The following is a 24,151-nucleotide window of genomic DNA, read 5'->3' as shown; positions in this document are numbered from 1 at the left end:
CTTTTTATGTTTTATTTTTCATTAAAAATATTTTTTCATAGAACTTCTTTATGCTCTGTATTTTAACTACATATTTAGATTGATTTTCACTTTGAAAGGGAAAAATTTATGATGATACTAATATTCATTTTTATTAGTTAGAACCATTTTCATTAGAAAGAAAAAAAACCTCTTACAAGAAAAAATATACTTACCAATTCTGGAATATCTTTAACTTTTAAGGGAACCTGAATTAGTCCCAGATGATTTCTGAAACTAGGCTGCTCTCCATTTTCATAATTTGGGTTTCGAAGATTCATCAGTACCTTAAAAATTGTAGCTCTGTCATTTTTTGCTTACATTCAGAAGTCTTCTCAACATCATCAGCATTACAAACAGTACATTCAGCATAAAATCGTTTCCCACAACTTATGTATATATATATATGTGTATATATATATATACACACATAAATGATCAAATTATATCTTAACATTTTTAAAATCAAAAAGTATTGAAATTTTTAAAGAAGCTAACATAGTCTACTTTGAAAAGTCAGCTCAATAAAAAAGCAGAAAAAAATTTTAATATACATAATTAAGTGCTGGCTACCTAGTAATGTCTTGACTAAAATTTACTTCCTCGTGTAAGCTATACCAACAACATATTTGTGATGGCTACAGTATCCAGGATATTTTTCAGCATTACTTTTCTCTGAAAGAATTTCTATCCATCTTCTTACACAATCAATCTTACAGAGCTTCCAATAAAAGTGCTACATAACTTGCTCCTAAAATAATTCTTTACTAAACAACAATATATCAAAATATCTTCTTTCATATTAAAAAAAGAAATTACAGAATTGAAAACTTAAAGCAAATATAATTTAAAGGCCAAAGAATCACCTCAAGGTAAGTAACTGCTATCTATAAAGGAATTTACAGTCTCTAACATACTGCTATTCCAAGGTATAGATTTTTATATGATGTTGAACTGCAAAGATTCTTTCTAACATGAATTTCCAGCTCTTATGAAATTCTCTCATAACACTGTACCTCTAAAGTTCTCACTCTTGTTGGTATTCTAATACCATATAATCTCACTGTCAGACTTGTTAATTTAAAGAAACTGCAAACTCTGGAAAGAAAACAGCATAAAAGAAAAAGAAAGTGATCATGAGGGTCACTGAATAAAGCTAAAAAAAAAGAAGGATTTATTTACAGATCCCAGATTAAAAACACACCACAGCTGTTAGTACAATGGTGGAAAACAAAATAAATAAAACATTTTCAACATTGTTTTGATTAACTTAACAGAAGGAGTGATATGTAGTAAATACTGTTTTACTATGGTGTTCTGTGCTTGAGCCATAGAAAATGATGAATAATACTGACATTTATGGCTTTAAAGATTCCAATAGTCACCGATTTTTTAATGGTCCAGTTTGATTACATACAAAAGCCTTGAAATTCCACACAATCCTGTTTCATGTTTGATTTTTTACAACCTTCCTAGATGACCTACAATTACAACTGCATACAAGTCTGCAATCTACTATCAAACAGTCTATTAGCTTCACATATTGTGATTTATGAGCTTAATATATTGGAATTGAAAATATAAAATGGTTTACAAAATCACTTGAGAATGGCTCTCCAAGGAAAAAAAGCTGGACCCAGACTATGCTTTAGAGAAGTTTATCACAGGTTCAATTTAAAACTGCAGGTTAAAAAAAAGGAACAACAAGGTTTTGTTTTGTAAACCAAACATGGATTCATAAAAACCATGCCAAATTTCACTTGCTATAAATAACAAGTAGCATGAAATACACTTAGCAATTATTTTTCCCACTTCATATAAAAGACTATAATGGATACAAGCCAATGGCTGAGTATTGTTTCATAGAGGCTTACCTCAAGAAAATCTTTAGGTGCATAAACAGGCCGGAAAAGACTTAGATCTGAAGTAAGATTTCAATGATACTATGTTAAAACCAAAAGATCAAAAACACATGTGCCATATTTATAACACAATCTAGCAATTTAAATAACAGATTAGAGCAAATATCAAAAATCATGGCAACAACTACCACATATTCTGTCACGATTATGCTACTGATATTTGCCTTATTTTTTTAAACCTCAGATAAATGAAGAGGAGGGTGTTCTTCAAGGTCCCTTCCAAACCAAACCATTCCATGATTCTATGAAGAGAACAGTAGTCACAGGAAGCTTTTACTTAATCCTCAAAAGTGTTCAGACTGAAGCACTCTTAAATTAAGGAAAGATATGATTTTCAAAAGCAGCGTATTTTTTAACAGCTTAGATTATTGAATTACACACACTGCTGTCAAATGAAAACTGAGGAGCAGTACTAAAAAATCCATGAAAAGTGTTTGCCATCAGAGAGGTGGTAGTGTGATACAAACCAGCACCTCTGCAAAATCCTTTTAAAGGATTAATCCCTTTAAAGGCTATGAACTAGCATGAGAGTAAGCCTTGCTTTCCCCAAGTATAATATCACTGATTATTCTGTGCAAGAGTTATATTTATCTTTTGTCAAGATAACATCTTGAGCTTAATTATCCACAGTTCTGAACATTTTCTGTTAGTCTGAGTTTACATTAAGAGGAGCTCAGTTCTAGTTGAATAAATCTCTAAAGCATTGGAATATGGAATATGACACAATAACCTCTCAGTAGTGATTCAATGTTAGTACAATAACCTGAAACAAAATAACAAGGAAAGAAGTATTTATTTATGCATAATGACACATAACCAATGAAAGAAAGATCAAAATCAATTTGCCTTGAAGAGATTAGATTAACCTTTGACTGGTAAGTAAGATGTGCATCCTTCCTTTCTATGTACAAAAATTTAATGCATGTAAATTTAGTTTACCTTACCTGGCTCATCAGTTCCCATTTCATTCCATTTGTTAAGCAGTTCTTTTTGTTCATTTGCAGGCCTCTGAAATACAAAAAGTGTATCTTCTTTTTTTTTTTTTTTAACAGAATGAATAAAAATGCTTATTTCAAATATGTATTCATTTCAACTATACATTAATGCAATGTTTTACAAAATAGCAATACAAACTTGTTTGCTAACAAATTATCCCTAGCCTGAAGGTACATTACACTGGGAAAGCCCAAGTTCAGTTCCTGCAAGGAAAGAAGCCCATTAAATAGTTTCATGTGTTTAGCAATGAATTTAGGATATTTAGTACTCAGTTTTGTGTTACTGAAGATTTACTGCCCATTCCGTAGAGCTGTTGGACTCTATCAAATTCCTGTCCCTGGCAGCCATGAAAACCAAATACAGCAGCATCCTTCAGCTCATGATGAACCATAGAGGTTCTGCCACCTATCACAGAGGTAAAACAGGGGAATGAACAAAACATGCTAAAGTTACTCCCTAATTCCATGATCTATTTAAAAAAAAGCCTTCATATTAATTAAAAAGAAACCAAAAAACCAAAAAAAAAAACCAGACCAGAATGAATGACAAACAAAATCAGCAATGTAGCAGTATCTCTCACTCCTCATGTACCAGTTCAACTACAGCCTTCTCTGCACACAAAGCACATTTGTGTTGCACACAGGTTGAACAAGTTATACAGTTGAGTCTGCACACAAAATACTCTGTAAGAGCAATGAACACAGCAATTAGCTTTCCAACATGCTGCTCCCTCAAGAGGATAACTACTGCAACAGCAAAGAGGAAAATCTACCTAGAGCATTCATCTCCTCCCAAGCTGAGCTGACACATTCATTGCCACCATCTCTGAAAATTATTCTGCATTATAATTATTTAGATGCTGAACCTGTGGCTCTTGATAACCATGTCTAAAATGAAAATTACATTACAAGTGTGCAAGATGAGGCTTAATTTCAGAGAAAATGTCAGCCTGAAAACAGAAAATTAACAACACATTACCTTCTGTGCTAGTGGGATATTGAGTTCTGTGGACATGCTGTTCAGACTTTTCAGAATTCGCTTCTCCCAGCTTCCCTAAAATACACACAAAAGATAAAATATAAGGAATTTCTTTTTCCTGAAAATTGAATTTACTATGCAATAACAAACAGTTTTTTGAAGTCAGATATATATAAAAGGATAACAAGAGTCACTGACTGACATCTGCAAACATATGAAGGGAATATTTATATGCTTCTTTACATAGAAACAATAGATCAAACAGATCTCATTCTTTACAACACAAAAAAAGAACCAGAAAATTTAGTTGTTCATATTTCATATCTTTCAAAAATCATGTATTCCACAATTACTGATTTTTATATATGTTTAGTGATCAAGCTTCTTTATAGATCAACATTTAACAAATTTTTCAAACAATTTTTAGAGATCAATCAACTGTGCATAGCAAATACCTTCTCCACTTTGGGGCCTGAAGAGACTGGCAGTCTTTCTCCACAAAAAGTATCTTAGATGTTGTCAGAAATTAAGGAAAGTTAGAAATCTGGTATTCTGTAATGCTTAAAAAAACAGTTCCTCTAACACAATGCTCAGGAAATAGTTGTCTAATCAGAGAAAACAGAGGTAGACAATACCTCAGTGGCCAGTGGACAGTTTAAAAAGCAACCAGATTCTTCTGACAATTGCACTGGGCTTCAATAGTGCCTACTCCATAGCTAAGTCCTCTAAAATTAATGGCAATTAGTAATGACTTCCTTGTCAATGGACTTGGTACTTTGCTTCTGTGATTACAGCACCCCTGGTGGGTTTTATACTTAATTTAGTTTTCTGTGGATGACAAGCCAGACCTCAATCACATGAATGCAAAGACTCCTCCAAATTTCATTTAGTTCTATTTATTGTTTGTAATTTGCTCTAGACACAAATTTTACAACAGTTAGCTACTGTTTAACCATGCTCCTCAAAGTTCTGTCCAAAAGAGGCTGCTGTTTATTAGACAGAAAGCAAATGAAGGGAAGGGCAGCTAAAAAAATTTTAAATTCTTGTCTATAATGTTTCATTTCAGCAATCATTTACAAGATCCTCTCATCCCTTTTTCCATCAAAAACTTGCTATCTTTCACCGGAAATTTTTCCTCATAATCAAGTCATCCCTTCACTTTCTTTTGTATAAACAAAACAGATCTGATTTTGAATGTAAGGAATGTTTTCCAAATGGCATACTTTTTATCATACTCTGTAAAATATTTTTCTTTAACTGTATTATCATATTTAAATTCCTTTCAAATGCTGCAGTTACACAATACTATGCCACAAACTGGTTCACCTATCACGAAGTAGTAGTATCAAGCATTTACTATTTTGCTAAGAAGTGAGGTTTTGTTGCTAGAGAAATAAGGAGTGAGAGAGCATGAAGATTACTAGGCCATATAGGATAAGAAAGGGGAAATGGAGAATACACAGGTAGTTGTAGCAAAAACAAAGATAAAGTCTTTTTTTGGTAAAAGCGTAGTCTAGATCAGATTGCCAGCCTCCTGTCCAGCCAAATCCTATGTGTCCAATGTTGTCTCTCTAAGGAGATTATTCCAATAGCTGACTGTTACCTATGTGAAAAATTTTCCTCTTCTGTCCAATCAGAATATTCCCAGGAGTAACTTGTACCCATTACTTCTCATCTTTTCCATGTGACTCTTGTAATAAGGAGTCTCCATTTTCTCTGTAGCCATCCTTTAAATACTGGAACAAGGTCTCCCCCCCTAAGCCTCCAGTTCTCAAGGCTGAACAAACCCAGCTCTCTCAGCATTTCCTCACGTCAGGCTTCCCAGTTTTTTGAACATCTCTGTGGCCCTTCTCTGGACCCTCTCCAGTCTGTCCACATTCTTTACAGTACAGTGGGAACCAAAACTGAACACAGTACTCCAGATGTGACCTGACTAGTGTTAAGTAGAGTGGGACAATGACTTCTTTATCTCTGCTGGTGATGCCCATATTGATGTAGCCCAGCATCCTACTGCCTTTCTTTGATGCAGCAGCACACTTTCCACTCATATAAAGCTTGCTGTCAACTAGGTCCTTCAGGTTCATTTCCTTCAGGCTGCTCCCCAGACAGGTAGACCCAAGCCTGTGCTGCACTCTGGATTATGTTTTCCCACATGCCAGATGTTACATTTGTGTTTTTACATCGTAAATCTCGTTAGCCCACTCTTCCAGCATATCCAAGTTTTTCTGCACAGTGACTATGCCCTTCTGACGAGGCCACTTCTCCACTTGGTTTGGTACCATTGGCACCATCACTTCATGATACCATCAAAATTAAGGGAGGACAGGTGGAAGGGGCATAGGGAGTGGAATAGTAGAGATATGCTTAAAGATATGAAAGCTACAAAAGAAGATGAGACAGATGGAAGCTTTGCAACACCAAGAACCATCTAATTCCAAAGAGTAATGGAGGTCAACATACTTGGTGTGACTTACAACTGCCACACCAGACATGAATCCACTCACTGCCCTGGCTATGCAACATGTTGGTAATAAATCACAGTCATAAACTGTGACAAAATTCATCTTTCAAGACCCAGTAAAAGATATTCAAATAAATGCAAAAAAGACAAAACCAAAGTGAGGGTTATACAGCCCTTCCAAGCAAGATACCATGCCCTCTCTCCAGGACTGCAGGTACCTGAAATGAGCAGAAACAGAATGCACTGTTCTTGACTGAAATAAAAGGCAGAGGGAGAGGTCAAAAAGTCATTTTATTGATGGGAACAATACATTTAACAGGATGATTCCCCTAGTCTTATGAAGAAATTCAACACTGAGAAAATACACTATTAGGATTGCTATGGTTACAATTATTCAGTAAAATAGCTGAAACTGAGAAAGGTAGTACTGCAATTTGGAAACAATTTCATAACATCACAGAATGGTCTCTAACACCTAAAGACCATGCCTGAAGGGAGACAGAAGGATTATTAGCAAGGGCATGCAGTAATAGGACAAGGGGGAATGGATTTAAACTGAAAGGGTAGGTTTACTTGAGATAGGAGGAAGAAATTCTTTTCTGTGAGGGTGGTGAGACATTGAACAGGTTGCCCAGAGAAGTTGTGGATGCTCCATGCCTGAAAGTGTTCAAGGACAGGTTGGATGGGGCTCAGAGCAACCTGATCTAGTGGGAGGTATCCTTGCAAGGGAAGGTTGAAACCAGATCTTTAAGGTTCCCTTCCAACCCCAACCATTCTATCATCCTATGACTTACAGCATTATTTTTCATTGCCATTAATGCTCTATCCTTCTCTAGAAACCTGGTTTTCTTTTGAGGTAGGAAAAGAAAGCAATATAAAAACTTCAGTCTGCCTTCTATGAGAAAACAGAACCAATGTGAGGAGAAAAAGGGTTAATTATGAACATTTTAATACCTACTCTAGAAAAAATATTAATATCGCTTTAATCACTGACTCGAAGTCATTCCAGTAACTATCAGAGATGGTTTTCTGGGAATAGTACCCTTATTTCCAGAATTCTGAAGTAAAGCAAAATTTATTAAGATAGAAAAGGATAAAGAAGTTGTCAACAAACTTGTAACAATGGAAACAGCATCTTAAATGGTGACTGTATCTAATAAAAATAGAATATGACAAATATGGACAACATTTTTATATGGGGACAAATTTTGATGATAGCACCAAAATATTTTTTCCAACTGCTGTGATGCTAAATGAAAATAAAGTAAAAATTTAAAAAATCTACCTACAAATAAAAAAACCCAGTCTTTACTGTCAAAACATTAATTAGACTTTCAATACCTATGAAAGTAAATTGTTAAGTTTTCGCTTTTATCTCTCTCCCAAAAGGTATTAACAACCTGTACACTTGTATTTTAGCTATTTCCAAATATTTTAAGCAAACAAAATCATTGAAACACTGGCTTTGTAAGCTTTTGACGTTGTTTATTTAACCAAAAGAGTAACAAAACAAAACCTAGTTGTGATTCAATTGCTCTGATGATGCTTGTTTTCTTACAGGCCCATTATCTACAGCAATAAATATGTGTCATCTTGAAAATCAAACACTTGCATGTATCTCAGTGGTTTTAGAAAAGATAATGTTAGTTCTCTAACTGTATATTTATTATTATTTCACAACTACCCTAATTTACCAGTATTTCTCTATGGAAAGGGTTTACGAGTCTTTATCAAAGAGCTGTATTTCAAGAAAGGGTTTGAAAGAGCATTATACTGCTTTGGCTGGGATAGAGTTATCTCTCCTCATAGTACTTGGTATGGTGCTTTCTTTTGCATTTGTGACCAAAAGGATGTTGATAAAATGTTGTAGTGTGTCATTTTTGTTGCAGATGATGTAAAGTTGGTATGTTCTGTTCACCCCTGTTCACTCCTGTTACATGGTTCTGCCCTGGTTCTCCCCTCCCCATCAGTTCATGCCAATCCCCTTATCTCCACCCCAATTGTCCTTATTTGTGATAATTCATTACTGTAACCCCTCCCCAGACCCCTATCCATCACTCAGCGTCCCCTCCCGTTGTTCCAGAATCTTCTGCTGTTCCCGTCGAGTGATTGGATTAGGAGCTGGGGTCCCGCCCCCAGTTCAAATGCATTTGTTACCCCTACAGTCACTCCTTTGTTGCCCCCCACCCCCCTGTTTCCTGATTGGACCTGGGTCCAGTTCCACCCCTGTTCTCCGCCCCCTTTATAACCCCGTGTAGCCGGCTGCCCGGGGTCCCCGGTCGGCTGGTTCCCCTGGTGTCCAATAAAACCGGATTTCTACCCCCGGACGGAGACCCTCTTTTCTTCACTTTGCCGCAGCTGCCTCTAACTATTCCAGCTAGGCGCTCTCTGGACACAGCAGTGCCTCCGGAGAGTGCCCCCCGGTGCTGGCTGTGTCGGAGCTAGCCGCCGTCGATCCTGCTCCCCCAGCCGGGAGCAGAGGGACACAGTGCAGCAATAAAACACAAATGGTTTAGCTATTGCTGAAAAGTGCATACACACCTTCAAGATCTTCTCTAATTCTTCGCCAATGGCAAGGAGGCTGGGAGTGCACAAGAACTTGGGAGGAGACAGAGCTAGGACAGCTGACCCCCAGTGAGCAGTGGGATACTCTAGAGCATACAACATCATGTCCCAAATAAAGAAGCTGGGACAAGCCTGGTGATGGAAAGTAATGAATGTATTCCTATTCTGCTTTCTTGACATGTGTAGCTTTTGCTTTGCCAGTTAAACTTTCTGTGTAACACGATTTCTCACTTTTGCCCTTTTGATTCTCTGCTGCATCTCTGGGGGAAAGTGAGTGAGCGGCTGAGCTGCCTACCAGGGTTAACCCACCTGGAGGACATGGATGACTAATACTCTTTGAAATAGGGAATCAAATTTTGAAACCAGCAAAGACAGGACTTCTGCTCAGTTTTAAACTACTGGAATAACAGGTCCTTCTACATACAGCAAAAAACACTGCAAGTATTACACACACTTTTGAAAAAATAATAATCCATGAAACTGGTTCAGACAAACATGCATATAGCTATATCTCTCTGGTTTTTGGATTAATAAACTAGTAAGAGGGATTCTTTTCAGGTTGCAAATTGTGGCACACAAGAAAAATTGATTAAAGCAATCTTTAGCCCCAAATCATAAAGACTGAAACCTAGGACAGAGAAGTAAGACTTAGGGGAATAAACAACAATATGATTGTAAAGGTAACACAATTTGTTGAGTATTTTGTAAAAGAATACTGCAATGTGTTTCTAGGTATCGCGGAATTAAATACACCTTTATCCCTACCTCAGATGTTTTTGTTAGAGCATATTCTTGAAGCTTGTTATTTTCTTTTACATTTTTATGTGGATTTTTTTGTTTATTTCAAATGGCATATGTTAGCAAAAAAATTAAACAAACAAGCAAAAGTATTTTTTCCTAACACCAAAAATCCTTGTTTAATCTTTACAGTCCAGTTTCTCTTATTCTCTGTCAATATGCCTTAAGCTCCTTAGCTCTACATTTTTCTTCTTCCTTTCACATTTTTAAGAACTAAATATATCTCTTCTTTCTGAAGACTGCACTATCTCTGCAGCCTGCTATCTTTCATCATGAAACTGCCTGCGTCCCTTCAAAAAAATGTTTTTGTAACCCTAAGGAAATGACCTATAGCTACCCATTTTTTTCTTTTCAATGAAACCAAATTCTCTTCTTTGACATATTCACATCATCTCTATTCCACATTTTTCACCTACCTTTCACTATATCCTACTTCCTTTGTGGCTGGAGAATTACTTGAACATTTTCTGTATTTATGTAAAATGTCATATATACAATATTACTATTAACTTTGATGCAATTACAAATCTGTGCTTTTCCTAAGGTACAAAACCTAGAAACACAGTAACATTCTACAGAGTAAACCTCAAATAGTCTAATTAAAGCTTTGATATGAATGGTAAAATTGGTAACTACCAACCTGTGCTTTCCTCATATAGGCTAAAGGTTCTTTAATATGTTCAGGTGGTGCTGCAGGATGACAGGGTGAAGGAAACCTTAAGAAGAAAATATGGTAAACTTTAAATATTCTGATGTTTTATTTTGCTTAATTAATCCCGTATTTGTAAACCTAAATATAAGTTCTTTCATGAAAGCACCAGTAAAAACACAAGTGTATGTTGATCAAAACTGAGTATTATTCTTAAGTATTTTTATCTCATCCATTCTATGGATTCAAATAAGATAACAATATGCAAGAATTAGTAACATTTCAACATGAGTTCTTCTTGTATTAAAAATAATGCTCCCTTATAATTTCACATACTTATAAAATAAAATAATTACATTAACAAATCAAGTATTTTAAAAGTGTATTCTCTTCACATTATGTCATCTTTATGATTGCCTGAAACTTTCCAAGTCATCACATTTTTTTAAAGAGACAATATTTTTTTTTGAGGTTCTCTTTTTAAAAATCAGTAGTGAACATGTACGTCTGAAGTAATTAGAAGTTTAAGTGAGGTATTGACTTAAGCAAAGATAAATATCCACTCATGAAAATTAAAAACTAAACCAAACCACTAATTTATCTTTCAGTAGTGTAGGTTATTTCCAATGAGTTTTTGCCAAACATTATATCCAGCCTAATTTTAAGTGTCTCAAACGTCTTTCAGGAAACAAAATTTACACATAGCTTCTCTAATAGCTAGCCTGAATTTTCATTTGTTTGAATGCATTCAATCACTTCCTATGATATGCTTTTGGGAAACCCTCCCCAAATTTCTTCCCATTTTTAACAGATAAGATAATTCTTGTGCCTGCTACAAATTTGTTATGGACTATTCTGTTCCAATGTGTAAAACAGAATCAATATCAACAGATTTCAGAAATGCTGTTTCTTGGCTTTTCCACAATGCCCATGAAATCATGGTGTTCATAGTTAATTTCAATTTTCAAGGCAAATTTCGTTATTTTGCTGCTTATTTCCGTGCATTAGCCCTAGAAACAGGTAAATATTTTTCCCTGGAAAGATACAATGAAGATGAATCCTTGCTAAGAGACAGAAGCATTTTGCAGAATTAAGTCCTTCATACTACTAAATATACATTGTGCTAAACTGGTAACTCTAACAAGCTTATTTACATTAGCACAAATAGATTTGCATACACAATTCTTATTTTATAGTCGCAGTCATGGTTATATCTGTTATGAAATTCACCTTTCCACTGTGCCAGAATGTAAAGAAAAATTATGGTTCCCAGAAGTCTAATCCAAAGTTTGCTGAACAATATTAAAAAGGAAACTTGGCCGATTTGACTGCGTTTATAACCAGATCCCAAGCATGATGGGCACTGACCTAAGAATCCTAGAGATCCAATATCTTCAAGATTTTTAAAAATAATTAATACAAAAAATATGTACAATGCTGTGACCAATAACTCAATCAAAACTCATCTGCAGCAACTACCTCATTTACAAAATTATATTATGACCCTTGGTACCTTTGGAAGTAAAGCCAAAATGAAAATACAAAAGTAACTACAAAATGTGGTGACATTTATTTCATTTCTTCTTTAAAATGCACTTGAGTGCAGTATTTTCACTAGGATGAAAAAGAAATAATGGCACTTTAAAACAGAAACTAAGCAGGTACCCTTGCTATGACAGATATTGCAGACTGCAGTAACACAACATACAACTCTATAAACAAATGGATCAAAAGTAAATCACGTGAAGAGAACTCATTAAGTGAAAATACTAAATAAACTCACATATTGAGTTCACTATAAACAGCATTCTGAAGCTTCTTTTCCCAACCTGTTAAAATTAAAAAAAACAACCAGAAGACAACTTTAGGAATTAATACTAATGGAACATCAATCAGAGGTTGCTTTGCAGTCACTGGAGTTTTATGTCTGGTCTCAGTTCATGTCTACCTACCAGAGAGACAAAAGGAGACAAAGAACCCTTAATCTAATTAAGATAGGAAAACTGCAAGTTGAAACCTCTATAGAGACCGAATATCCTTTATTTCCATCTGCTGTTCAAATAATTACAATATAGTTTTGGTTAAAAAATTTATATTCTATTTCTTAAAGCCATCATTTTATTGAAACAACCATTATTATTAATAGAGACAGTGTTCCTGATGATGATAAATCTAAGATCATTTATCATAAAATCCTCACATTATAATAACATAGCCTACAACTTTCAATGCAAATTGGAAATTTAACTAAAGGTAAAATTTTTAAGAGTATCTCCATGGAAGTTAATTTCCATTTTCAGAAGTGATTGAACTCTCTGTTCACTCAGAACTTTCAAAAAAAAATCACCAGTATCTTATAAAATGATAAAAGCAGTTAGCATAGTATGTTTTTCAAAATGCAGATGGAATCCAACAACACTTTTCCCTTTTAAATTTTCTTTATCTGATTTAATAATCTGGAATCACTGAATGTCTGCTTCTGGCTACTGTCAGTGACAAGACACCAAGCTCCACAGACTACTGTTTTGATCAGTTATATCACATATGTTCTTACATACATCTATCCTATTCACAAATATGCCAATGAAGTATTACAAACCTGATGTCTTCAGAAAATCCTTAATATCCTCTTTTAGAGATTCCAGCTTAATTTCTGGTTTGTGTAGGCTAACCTAATATAAAAAATAAATAAATAAATAAGCAACAAGAACTAAAGAGAAATTACATTATTCAAGTTATGAAGTAAGTAATGAACATGCTTAAGGTTACACCCAAAGCAAACTTCTTCCTTGAGCAATAGCAGTCAAAAATATCAGTTAACTTTTTTCTTACTCAATGTCTTTACCTTTTTCATCAATGCTAAAAGGTGTATGTGGGGAAGGAGAGAGAAAAAAAGGAGTAGAATATGTAATGAATGCATATAAATATACATGTTTAATAATCTGAGCAAATACCCCACATACTTAGCTAGACTAAACACATTAAGGAATTGGTCATAAGGTACACAGGAAAAAACTAGAAGCCAATTCCTGTATTTCACCTGAAAGAATTAAAACTGAAAACATTCCATGATTTTTCACTTAACGTCCCACAGCTCACCTCTTTCAGGTAAGAAATGCCATTTTCAAACCAAAAAACCGACTGTGCACCGAACATTCCCCACTGCAGCTGTGACTGCTGGGTATACACAGCCTCTTGCAATGAAATGCACTCAACACACTAACCAGCACTAACCAGCACTAACCAGCTTTACAACCATAGTATGACACAACCATACAGATGGCACTGCACATCTTTCAGCAACAGCAGGACCAGCTGCTACAGCAGCTCCTCCTTCTGTAGCTAGATCAAGAGGAGAAAACCAACACATCACAAAGGTCCAAAAGGACAACAAGCAGAAACCCAGAAGTTTCTGTGAAGTGCTTTCTAAGACATATTTTCCTAAGCATGGTACATGGCAATAGCTGGTTAACATCAGATAATAAAGCTAAAGGTTTAGAGAAAAAAAAAGTAATGTTGCATGCTAACTTGAAAATAACACCAGAAGATCTGTGTGTCCACAGCCATGACAGCTCCAGGCATATATTACAAGCATATGGCCATATCATCTACATAGAAATGTGAGACATCTCTTACTAAAAGCTACTCAACAATATGCTGTAGGCATATCAGCTACCGATTCTATTGCAGCAAGCTTTCCTGCTGCAATAGAATTTTAATCTTTATTTAATTAAAAACAATCTTTCACCAACTTGTGCAGTCGTCCAGCCCTAATAGCACTGCTGACAGCATGGCATGCTTTAAGTCCATGGCACACAGCTAAAACTCCAAAATCCTGTACTTTGCCTTACAGTTTATACATAGAAAAGGGTGTTTCTGCACTGGAAAAGCTGGTCTAGGTGAATTCACAACGCAGAATTTTAAGAAAACCTTTCCATTTTCCCCACATGAAAAGAGGAATGGACAATAATGGAGAGAAAAACAGCATCAGCATTTCAAGTCCCCTTGCCATTATAGGTACGGGAGGCATTTGTATTTGGTTTATTGACTGCAATAGCAAAGAGACTATTTCTCAGAATGCTTCTGAGAAAGAAAGGTCATCATAAGCACAGACCAGAAGGTGTGGTGAGTTGCATAACTCTCATGTCAAATGACAAACACTTATTCCATCCAGCACAATGGTAAAAGCTGCCAAAGGACGGTTACTAATGTCTGAGAAACAAAGATTTTTTTTTTTTTTTTTTTTATTCTTGAGCAGCTCACAAAATACCCTTTTAAGCAAAAACCTCAAGGAGGATTTTATGAAGAATTCCTTTTGAAACTACTTCGATGGAAAGTCCTATGTCCTTTTTGGACACTTGTCAGGCAAAGGGTTTTCTCTGCTGCAAGGCAGTGGTTTTGTGTGTTTACTGCAGAAATTTTAAATAAAGGAACACACATCAAGCAGGGCAGATTTTGCCATACTGTTCCTCAGAAGTTTTTGTGCACCCTTTTGTAAATGTTCAGCTTTGTCTTGTTCAATTTGGCTAATTCTAATCTCAAAATCCATGAGATTAGGATTGCCAGACTGTCAGGTCTGGCACACTTTTTAGATGGGCAAAAAATCCCCTCACAAATTCACTGACAGATGATAAATCACACAAAGAAAAGAAAGCTCCTGTACAATCTGCTATAAAATGGATTAATTATCTTGACACTGGAAACAGTACAAGAAATTATGTAAGTGTAATCAGAACAGAGTTTTAATTCTCTGTTGTTCACATACCTGTGAGCTCTTGGCTTATTAAGGAGTATCTGATACTCCTATTGACAACAACAGGGGGTTTTCTTGAGATTTCTGGAAATTTTGGAAATTGATACAGCATATCACATTAGAAGGCATTAAGGAGTTCAGTCCACAGACTACTTCCCATTTTCCCTGTCAGGCCAAAAGAACAACAGAGGTCTTTCTTGTAAACTGCTGTTCCCAACAGAGCCTGTTCCCCAGCTGCAGAACACAAAATCCAGGACTGTCCTGTATGCAGCAGAAAGGCAGTCAAAAAGGAAACAGGACAGCGCGCTGGGGAAAACCTTCCCCAAGGATTACATCAGTCCATCAACCTGCACTGGTTACCTTTGCCTCTTCATACCCATGTATTCAGTCAGATATTATTTCATTTTTCCTAGCCCTGATGCAGCCAATATTCTTAGGCAAATTTTTAACTTATCAAAACATCTGTCTTTAGCACCTTTCCTGTGTCCTTTTTCTTCTCTTTGCTGAAAAAGCTCTACTGAGACAAATTTTCACGTAAGAAATGGGAAAATTCCTCCCCACATATTATGGGGGCACTTTTGTCTCCACTTTTACCAATTCAGAGTTCAGTTGCAAAAGCCTCCTCCCATTTACACTCTCTTTTGTCTACTTGTGTACTACAATCAACACATTCCTAAGTGCTAAGCAGAACAAGAGAGCCACAGAAACTGTTAGGTTTGCTGATCAGCTTTCAAATCAGAAATTATATACTTGAGAATGTGGCAAACAGTTCAGCTGGCAGCTGCAGCCAGCTCCAACACAGACCACATTCCAGCTCTGTATAACACAACAAGGGAAAATACTCATTTTGTTAAGTGAAAGGAACTCTCTTCAGAACTGTTTTGCTGTAACTTAACAGTATGTTACCTCTTTAGAATTCACATGGGTGTTTATGGGAACTAAACTGAGGAATCAAGGGGACTTAGCAGAGGTGATGTTCCAAAATTACTAGTCCAGGTGTCCCACATAATTTTGTTTTTCCTTTGGATTAACTGATCTAACTTATTTCTGTGTTGTACCATGCTGGGAAACACATTTAGGTATTTATATTGTAGGTAGGGTTGGTTTGTTTTAAAGTGCTTGGTACAACACACTGATTAAGTCTCATTTGCATTTTTTTTACTTTGATTTTTTGGTAGAATGAAAAAAATATGTTGACAAAATTTTATTTATATAAAAAAGCATTACTACAACTTTACATAGCTAAAAATGTATGCCTAAGATTTACTGGGAGAAAACCACACAGTGATGAGATTTGTACTCATGAACTGAATTAACTCCCTGCATGATCAAAAAACAGCAAACACCCATGTAGAACTACCAATTTCAACACACACATCTTGATGAAAGGGTATCTTACTTCTATAAGAAAAGTATTATCTGTTACTATAAGGAGACTATAACATGCAGGGTAATAGAGAGTGAGCAATATAGGGGAACACTCCATGAAAGCAAAGGGTGACAGCTAGAACAGGGAAAAAGCCAAATATTCAGAGGCTGAGTCAGGACACTATGGAGCCCTTAAAGGAAATAGGGATGAAACTGAACATTTCAGCAAGAAATAACAAATCATTTTTAATAAATGTTAATGCCTAGCAGCTTTTCCTTGTAAAACAAGCATTTTGCATAATCTTACGGATAGGGCACCGAGGTCCAGGTGTGGGATGTCTATGTTCCTCTATAGTCTTGGTCAGCTTCCTGTGAATCAAGACACATCTGTCCCTTCCACATTCCTTCATAAAACAAGCCATCATTACAGCATTTCTTGGCGCCCCCCATTCTTCAGCTGTGCAGACCCAGACTTCAGGGACCTTTAAAATTTTGCCAAATTTGCTGGTGCCTAAGGTACCACTAAGAATCTTGTGTGTACATCTTTGATTTTGGCAAGGTATCCTGCTGAGATCTGGGCAGTCACCATCAGAAGTGATACTCTAAATGTACTCTCTCTGTACCTGGATGCCAAGATGGAAGAAAATCCAGACACTCAACACTACCGTGGCTGAAAGGAAGCAAAAGGATAGCACAACAGTAAAATAATAAAATTGGTGGAAATAGGAAATTGATTTACAGAGGAACTGAACACAGAGCTCAACCTATTTGCAAATTAGCATCTAAATTTGAAAGTGGCATTCAGTGATCATGACTGGAGCAGCATTGATCATACAACAGATCATCCATCAATCACAGCACTCAAAGAAGTATAGGAAAATAACTAGAGGGCCAGCAACATACTACTAAGAGGAGGCTTGACAGAACAAAGTGTTCCAGCATAACTCCTGTGTTAAACTATTTCTTTTCTCAACAAGAATAAACTCTGCAGAGAAGTGATCCAACTATACTGAAATGTGGAATCGCATCAGGTGAACACATATTTTTATCCTGTTGCAAACAGTTCTGCAAACAACTTTACACCATCCTAATATTTTTACAGGCTATCAACCATAATTTCTCTTCAAAGCCTTTTTTGTTTAGATAAACATGTACCCTCTCAAAGCATTTATTAGTGTTCAGTATGTTTCTGCACAAGTGCACAATGTTTTTCGGTTTTATTGCTATTATTTTCCAAATTACAATAAAACAGACTCCCCAAATATAATTCATCTTTAGAGTAAGTAAATGTAATGAAAGCTAATAAATATTCACAATTCCTTATGTACTTCATTCTACCATAACTGGACTTTATCAGGACCAAGCTGAATTGGTAAAATCCACTTCAAACACAACCACCACAATTTCATCATAATCACTCCCTAAAAACTTGAAACCCTGCAACTTTAAGGGAGAGATTTTAGTTTTTGTTATACATTTCTGTAACAGAAAGAAGACTCATTCTGAGCCTAACTAAACAAATTTCAGTAAGTGCAAAACCCTGATTACAGTGACAATTTTCCAATCCTTTTACATTTCTACATGAACTACAATAAGGGAAAAAGTATTGTGAACTTTCTTATACAAGTAAAAATAACCTAGCAGATACAGAGAGCTTCAATCAGCCTCATATGGAAGTGGCAGCTTCAAATGTTATGCTGTGGTACAGGATATAAGGACATATTTTAATGATGCAATTTTAATGTTTAATAAATTTTCTAGGTTTTGAATATAAAATTAGTGCTGAAAATAAAATACACACACAAGGCAAAAACCAGAATCCACATTACTAAAAAAGTACTACTCAGCCAGTCAAGCTTGCATTGCTTCTGAATTCCATCATCTGATCAACACATACTCAACTGCATTCAATTTAAAATTCACTATAATGCAAATATGACTGCTAAGCCACTTAAAATAAAGGCACAAGCTCTATCAGCAGGCACAGTAAACCCTTTGCCAAATACAATGCATGAAAATGAACCATTAATTTTCCATGATGACTCATGAGCCTACATTTGTTTGCTAATTTTTATTAAATAAATGCTACATTGCACAGAAACATTCTCCTTCTTAATTTGATCTTTTGTGTAAGTTGAGGTTAGTATCAATTGCTTTTTTTTACCTGGCGAAAAATATAATGGAAACAATATGCTGAGACATCTTGCAAACCATAAATTATAATAAATTATTCTAAGCTTATTTACCTACACTTTCTTTAGAAGCACAGTCAGGCACTACTCCAGCTTCAGAGTTCCTAGCGCTTCCCAAAGGAAGTGCCCTCCTCCTTTGCCCCATATGAAGTCTTGTAAAGACCCTTACCTCCCCCTTTGATCAACACTATCTTTAAAGCCTCCTCGCTCTATCACAAGTCTGCTCAAGCAGTGGTGGCAGGCTCCCCTCCTCTGGACAGTGTTTCTGACCATGATATCTCCTCTCCACACTTCTTTGTACCTTCAGGTACTTCCACCAATATATTATCACTCCCAAACTTAATTGCTACAGTGGGGTGGGATGGGGTATCAGGCCTGATTTTTACACTTATATCACCCCTTTCAGCCTACTGTAACAGCCCTTATCATGTTAGAAGTTCCTAGCTTTGTTAGAAGTTCCCCTCAGGTTGTCCCACTCCAGCCTTACCTACAAGAAACATTGGAGAACATTTATGCAGAAAATGGCAGGGGGGACTTCTTGCACTATGAGTCTTTCTTGTTCCATTTAAAACATAATTTAGAACCTTTAATTTAGAACCTTTCATTTTATTGTCACCTCCTGTTTTAGAAAAGTTCTTTTGAAATAAACTACTGAAGCTTTTGTCTGTTGGTTGGTTTTGTTGGGTATTTTTTAAACTTTGTCATTTGCCTTGGTCACTAGAGGTTCTGGGCAGCTCTGAGTTAGACTGATTTCTATTAGAGGTTTGCATGGGACAAAAATTAAGATAGATTAATCTCAACCGATTAATAAAGGCTTACTCAAAGGTTTTCAAAGATCATGAAAAATGCAGTTTCTGAATTGGCTGCAAATGAAAATGTACTAAAAAGGTAGCACCTTTTCATGTCTCTGAATGGTTTCATTTTTATTGTCTGTTCACTGACACAGATTTTCCCTAGAGCAGAATTTTAGCAAGATTTCACAAAATAATTTGTTTTAAAACTGCATTTTGTCCTTGAGATATCCATGTTTTAGTTTTTCTAAACACCTCTAATCTCTACCTTAAAAACATTTACAATTTAGAAAAGGAAGAGAAAAATTAAGACAAAAACAAGCGAATCTGATTACAAACTTGCACAGTGAAATTGTGCCCAGAAAATGAGGTCTCTCCTCTGCTACCCCACTAACGGTAGCAGCAATTCTACCTGTTGAAAAGTAAGTACCTAATTTTTTGGTTTTTTGTCACTGTTACTCTTTCCTTTCAAAGACACTACACAGCATGCTCAGAAGAAATTCAAAAGTGGTAGGCACATTAACACTCTTAGCCGCATTAATCTCTCTTATTAACTGCAGTAATATATCAATATATCGAAACTCAACCTACAAAAATCAACCTAACATTTATTTATTTACTCATTCATCACTTGTGTGACACTACCTCTACTTTAATCCTTGGGACAAAATGTGATTATCTTGGTATCCCCAGAGGTCAAGCTGTGACAGCAAATCATTTGATGCTGTATCACAGCCCTTGACACTAGCTCAGGCTCCCAGTGACAGCCAAGCAAAGCACTGGTTTGATCAGTTCATAACCACAGGGCTACTCTATCACCACGCACGAATAACGTCAGGATACTGTGTTTTCCCCAAAATTCTATTAACTCATCAATGAAACTGTTCATTCTGAGTTCTCCTTCCTAGAAAATAAGAGACAAATTTACAAAACATAGCTTTTCTAATAGCTAAAACACTGTTTGTGAGACTACATGTTCTCTCAAAATTTCAGGGATTATTATAATGGACCTAAGATCCATTTTGACTGCAATGTTTTCAGAGACAGTAAATATTCTTGAGGGACAAATATCAACATCATTTTCTACACTTAAGAGATGAAGAATATTTGTGAAGTATAACTGCAGTATAAATATCCAAAACAAAAGTAAGTTTCACTCTGATGCACTGATTCCAAAGACTTCTCAAAATACAGTGTGCATCTCCCAAAATAGTTTAAAATCCCCTAAAAAAGGGACCACCCTTCAAAATCACAACTTGTGCAGACCGAGCATTGTTAATCAGCAGACAAAGAACTCCATCACATGCTACCAATAAACTGGAGTTCAGGAGTAATGCACAGCAACAGCTAAGATTTCATATTTGACAGTGCATCTCCAGCAATACCCCATGTAATGGGAGGAATATCAAGCATTAGCTTAAAGCAGAGTGAAGCAAAATTCAGAAACTTTCAGAATCCTGTACAGCTGCTCAGGGCAGAACAGGAGACCAGCCACTGACTGAGGGGCACTTAAAACTGCATGGTATAGCACTAACATGACTGTCCAAGCTTTATAAACAAAGCAAGTCTTCCATGCATGAAAGAACATAAATGCGTGCAAGGTCAATAAAAAAGCCTCCTCTATCAAGAACACACAGATTCCTGGGAAACACAGTGTACATTTGGCCCTACTAATTTAAACTACAATCTCCAAGAGATAATTCACTCGATTGAGAAATACCATTGTTGATGTATCTATAAACTTTCAGATGACTACACTAAACTATAGCTCTGATTTAACCTGCTATTATAAACCCTTCACACACAACTCTAAGAATCAGCTTGAATATTTGTTACCCTGTTTCTTTTCTTTCCCCGTGGCACTTCATATGACTAGAATGATCATGACCTATACAAACACTTTTTTTTCTTCTCCAAGAAGTCTGGAAAACAGTACTCGGCAAAGCCATCATAGCAGATACAGATATATCCAGCAGGCACCTCCCTGCCCTTTCAGACTCCAAACACCACCTTGGGAGGTGGACTGCTCACCTTCTCAGTGCCCACCTGAACAAAATGGCTTCACCAAACCAAGGCCACCCCTCCAGTTTAGCACCTTCTAAACGCCCAGCCAAGTCCTGAGGACACCCAGCTTCCTCCTGTCTCAAAAAACCCATGCAAAGAATCAAATGACTGTGAAATCTGGCCAGAGACAGGGATAAAGAATCCCGTGGAAGGGAGTGCATTCAGGTTTGTTAGAAACAGGAACAGAGTGGTTAGAACAGAGCCCTGTTCACCGCCTGTTTTGAGAACCAGGTCCGACTCTCCACTCCTGGTGTCAGATTTTTTAGGATACTCAATTTCCCAACATTTAGCAGAAACCAGCCTCTACACTCCTTTATAATTCCAGCCCCCTTCAAGCCATGTGCATTGGCTTACTCAAGTATTTAGAAAGCCCTGGCAACAGAAGCAAGGCAGACACACATTTATAAAAGCATTTAGAGACAAAATCAGTACATTTAAATACAAAACAAACAAAAGACAGGCAGTGTGACAGTGATGTCACTTGCTATAGAAAGCTTCAAGGACATTCAAAGAAGAAAGTCATGTTTCATTAAAAAAATGCAACAAAACTGATGGACAAATAATGGACATGGTATCCTAAAAAAACCCCAAAAAACAACAAAAAGAACCCCACACCAACAAAAAAACCAAAAAACCCCCAAGCTGTATAATTTTAAGCAGTGTTTGAAAAAGAACCCCGAAACCAACAAGATTTTATAAAACCCAATCCAAAATATTTCAGTAATGCACAACATTTGTTACAGCACTATGACTAGGTTATTGTGATCATGAAAATTGACGCAATTTTAATCTGAAACATACTAAATTAAATTCAGCTGAAATACGAAAATCTGGCTCCAAGTGAAGATAAGTTATTGAATATTAAAAAAAAGGGCAACTGTTACCCCAGCTACTAAAATTTACTTCTGTGCGTATTTTTTTCATTTATTTTCACTTCCTTTCACCAAATCCTCATTTTCTCAGGGACACTAGGGGAGCGGGGGAGGGTGAGTGGAATTTAAGCTCTCCAAATCAAAGATTAAAAAAGCAATTCGTTTCAGGACCTATATTTGAAGCAGTGAGATTTCAGACGGATAGTCTTCATATTCGCTGCGAAATCCTTGGGTCCCAAGGGGAAACACAATAAACAAGGCTCTAGAAACCAAAGACGCCGCTCTCCGGCCCCGCCGAGGAAGGAGAGGAGCGGGACAAGGAGGAAATAAGGGAGGGGACAAGGGGCGCCGGGGGACCCCGGACCCCCTGCCCACGAGGAGGCCACCGGGGGCGACGGCCGGGAACAAAGCGCCAGGGAGGGGCAGCGAGGAAGGGAGGCGTGCGTGGGGACACAGCGGCAGGTCAGGGCTCACCCGGGCCTGTCGCTCCAGCTGTGAGTGGAGGCTGGAGCCCTGCAGGCGCTGCACGACCCTGGCGATGGTGAGGGACAGCCCGCGGTCCGGGTCCAGCATCGCGGCCCCTGCGCGGCCGGGCCGCCCTCGCCGCCGCACCGCCGCGTTACCCGGCAACGGCGGCAGCGGCGCCGGCCCGCCGCCGCGTCCGGGCGGCAAGCGGAGCCGCACGGAAAGGTTCCGCGGCGCCGCACGGAGAGGTCCCGCGGCACCGCCGCCCCCCGTGAAGGGAAAGGAAGCGCCCAGGGCCTACAGCTGCTCATGGGCGAAAGGAACGACAGAAGTCAGAGGCTTCGCTAACAAACAGAAAGTTTTATTAGAAAGTTACTGGAAATTTTATTGCCCTGACCTCCTATATAAGAAGGAAGGGAAAGAGATGACGGGTCCTGGTCCCAGGGCAGCGATTCTGCTGCTGGCGTGCCCGGGCTCCTGGGCCGAGACCTCTTTTTGGACAGATTTGTCCAGGCCGAAGACACATTTCTGTGTGCTTCTCGAGGGATACAAGTCGGCCCGTATTGATGCGAAGTTTTCTTGCATTTTTGGGTATTTTTCCTCGTCTGCTCGGCACGATGAGGCGTTCGTTCAGGCTCGGTGCCGGGAGCCCACACAGCCCTGCGTGCAGCCGAGCGGGTGTGTGGCCCTGTGTGCACAGCCCGGCGTGGTGTACCTGCCAGGAACTTGCGTCTGTTTAGCCTCTCTGGGAAAATCTGTTCCGATGTGCATCAGTAACAGAACCGTGTCATCAAATTTTTACTTAATAAACTCATTTACTACGTCAAAATACCCATTTTTTAAAGTCCCAGAAGGATTAGGAAATAAGCTAAGAGCGGAGATAACATGGAAAAGCTGATTGTTTGACCTCTAAAGCATTAGGACCCATTTTCAGCTCTGAGGATGACCTCTGTAAAACAAAGAATGTTTCAAGATGCTGAAACATCAGGAATATAACTTTTTCACTCTTGGAAGTGACAGATATGAGGAAATGATAGATGTCATCAGTTCCATCAATAGAAAAAACAAATGCATATAATAGGTATAAAAAATGCACCTGAACTCATTTGTCCACAACCAGTTTTGACTTACCTGTGAGCATTTCTGGATAAAATGAAGTTTAAAGAAGAGTAGTAATAGAAGGTCAGAGATGAAGTTCTTTAATGAACTGTAGAGAAACCTAAAAAAGTCACTTAACGCTAATCAAAATACTCAGGAGA

The 24,151-nt window shown here is 37.3% G+C and overlaps 1 protein-coding gene across 4 annotated transcripts in view; it reads right to left on the bottom strand.

Moving 5' to 3' along the window:
- The window catches only part of TBC1D19 (TBC1 domain family member 19), a 51,499-nt gene extending 28,423 nt beyond the window's left edge, over positions 1-23,076 (bottom strand). For 2 of the 4 annotated variants that reach the window (XM_038135889.1, XM_038135890.1), the window contains exons 1-8: positions 22,902-23,076; positions 12,987-13,059; positions 12,171-12,216; positions 10,379-10,454; positions 3,915-3,989; positions 2,885-2,948; positions 1,893-1,939; positions 195-305 (exon numbers count right to left, since the gene is read on the bottom strand). In XM_038135889.1, coding sequence (XP_037991817.1) covers positions 195-305; positions 1,893-1,939; positions 2,885-2,948; positions 3,915-3,989; positions 10,379-10,454; positions 12,171-12,216; positions 12,987-13,059; positions 22,902-23,000 — 591 coding nt within the window. In that variant the 5' untranslated portion in view covers positions 23,001-23,076. The remainder of the gene's footprint in view (positions 1-194; positions 306-1,892; positions 1,940-2,884; positions 2,949-3,914; positions 3,990-10,378; positions 10,455-12,170; positions 12,217-12,986; positions 13,060-22,901) is intronic. The other 2 variants (XM_038135892.1, XM_038135891.1) reach the window with 2 other exon arrangements.
- Positions 23,077-24,151: the final 1,075 nt, after the last annotated feature.

This window comes from Motacilla alba, chromosome 4, assembly GCF_015832195.1.
Source record: "Motacilla alba alba isolate MOTALB_02 chromosome 4, Motacilla_alba_V1.0_pri, whole genome shotgun sequence".
Taxonomy (NCBI): Eukaryota; Metazoa; Chordata; class Aves; order Passeriformes; family Motacillidae; genus Motacilla; species Motacilla alba.
This window is presented reverse-complemented; position numbering and strand designations above follow the sequence as displayed.